We start from the raw sequence: 1,774 nt of genomic DNA on the forward strand, positions 1-1,774 counted from the left end.
GAAGATTGTTTGTCCGAGTGCTTGGATCAGCGACAGACGGTTTGCATGCTACTGATGCCGGATTGCAGGCTCCGTTCGGTCCGCCGCTGTCGCCGACTCCTTTCTATCCTCCCGGGTGCGGTTTGGCAGCGGGCGCCGGCTCAGCATTCGGAACTGCGCCGCTTATGAGCCGGACGGCATTGTTGACCAGGGCGGCGCTTACCAGGGTGCGGGCAGTTTGCGCGCGCAACGCCAACTGGCCCTGGTCGACCGTCAGCCGATGGCCGGTGCATTGAAACCGGTGCGTTCTGGGCGTCGTTCCACGGCTGAATTCTCCACCGACGAGAAGCTTGGTAAAGAAGCCGCGCCCAAGCCCAAGACTGGTCGACTTTTCAAATTCACCACCAACTTACACCCGCATCTGGCCGACGCGTTGCCCAAAACTCGAACCGAATCCCACACTGCATACAAAAGTGACGACATGCCGGATTGTTGTCGAAAATTGAGCAGCAGTTCTGTGAAACAGCAGCGTCGTCAACAGCAACAGCAGCAGCAGCAACAACAACAACAACAACAGCAACAACAACAGCAATTACAAATTGAAAATGAACGTGAAGAGCAAAAGCTCATTGTGACCACCGACGCGCAGACGATCATGGAACGCAATGCACGTCTGTTAGCTGAAGCGGAAAAAATGGAAAAGTGCCACTTTTCTGGCAGTGATTCTTGCGCCGCATCTTCGGCAGCTTTCACTTTGTCGGATGAGGAGTACGCCACGCCCGCACGTCAAACTCACCAACCATCCTCTGTTACTGCGGAACGACAACCGTGGACCAACTGTGCCGCGGCGGGCGGTGAAATGGTAATCACGCTCAAGTACGTCGACGACGACGGTCTGTTGGTCCAGTGCGACCAAGCTCGGGGGCCAGGTTCCATCGGATCCGGCCGGGATACGCTGACCGGCGGCGAACTGCACAGCGAGATCGACTTCAGCTGGATTGCCGACTTGGAAAATCGACTGGACCGCAATCCGGAGACATTGAACCGTCTGCGTAAGCATTCGTCCAGCATTGCAGACTGTTCTCGTCCAGACAACGACAAACTATGCAAAAAGTAAGTAATCAACTTTTTGGTTTGCAAACAATAGCAACAACAATGTAATCATAATCATCATCATCACCGTAATATTTTTTTCTTTTTTAAATTAATCCATCAGTTATATAACCGAGAAATTTATTCGTTGTTCATTCTGCCACATTTGTCAGCAAACTGTGTGTAAAAGTCGATTTGCATGCGCACTTTATTGGACCGAGTTTGAGATGCATTTGCAAAATGCACACGAACAAGTGAACAAAAATTTAAATGTTTTTTAATCAAATGAATTTTCACTGCAGCAAGTGCTTGGAAGGATTCATTAAAATGCTAATCAATTTAAAAACATTTTAAAGCATCTATTTATTTGCAGATATTTTCTGTTTGACCGAAATTAATGTTCTTTCGAGCGTATTTTTTATTTGGAAACGCACACTTTTGCACCTCTGTTTGCAAAATCCTCACGTAATGCATTCATAGGTGATGTTAATTTATATAAAAATAACCTTTTTATGGATTTTAGAATTTTAATTTTCTATCAGTGAAACTAATCAATCAGTCAATTAATTTATACACACCTTTTTTGCGGTGAAATATTTTTTATTCGTACTTGAAAAATCAAAAATTATCTGGAATTTTCATTATTTTTTAACCCTGTACTAAGTTATAAATAACTAATAATAATAAGTTTGCACTGGGAATG

At 45.3% G+C, this 1,774-nt stretch overlaps 1 protein-coding gene across 1 annotated transcript; it reads left to right on the plus strand.

Moving 5' to 3' along the window:
* The first annotated feature begins 634 nt into the window (after positions 1-634).
* Tsp_15388 (conserved hypothetical protein) lies at positions 635-1,096 on the plus strand. Its single transcript, XM_003368829.1, has one exon. It carries the CDS (start codon positions 635-637, stop codon positions 1,094-1,096), a length of 462 nt encoding a protein of 153 aa, XP_003368877.1.
* Positions 1,097-1,774: the final 678 nt, after the last annotated feature.

The sequence above is a fragment of the Trichinella spiralis genome, assembly GCF_000181795.1.
Source record: "Trichinella spiralis strain ISS 195 chromosome Unknown Scfld1807, whole genome shotgun sequence".
NCBI classification, from domain to species: domain Eukaryota; kingdom Metazoa; phylum Nematoda; class Enoplea; order Trichinellida; family Trichinellidae; genus Trichinella; species Trichinella spiralis.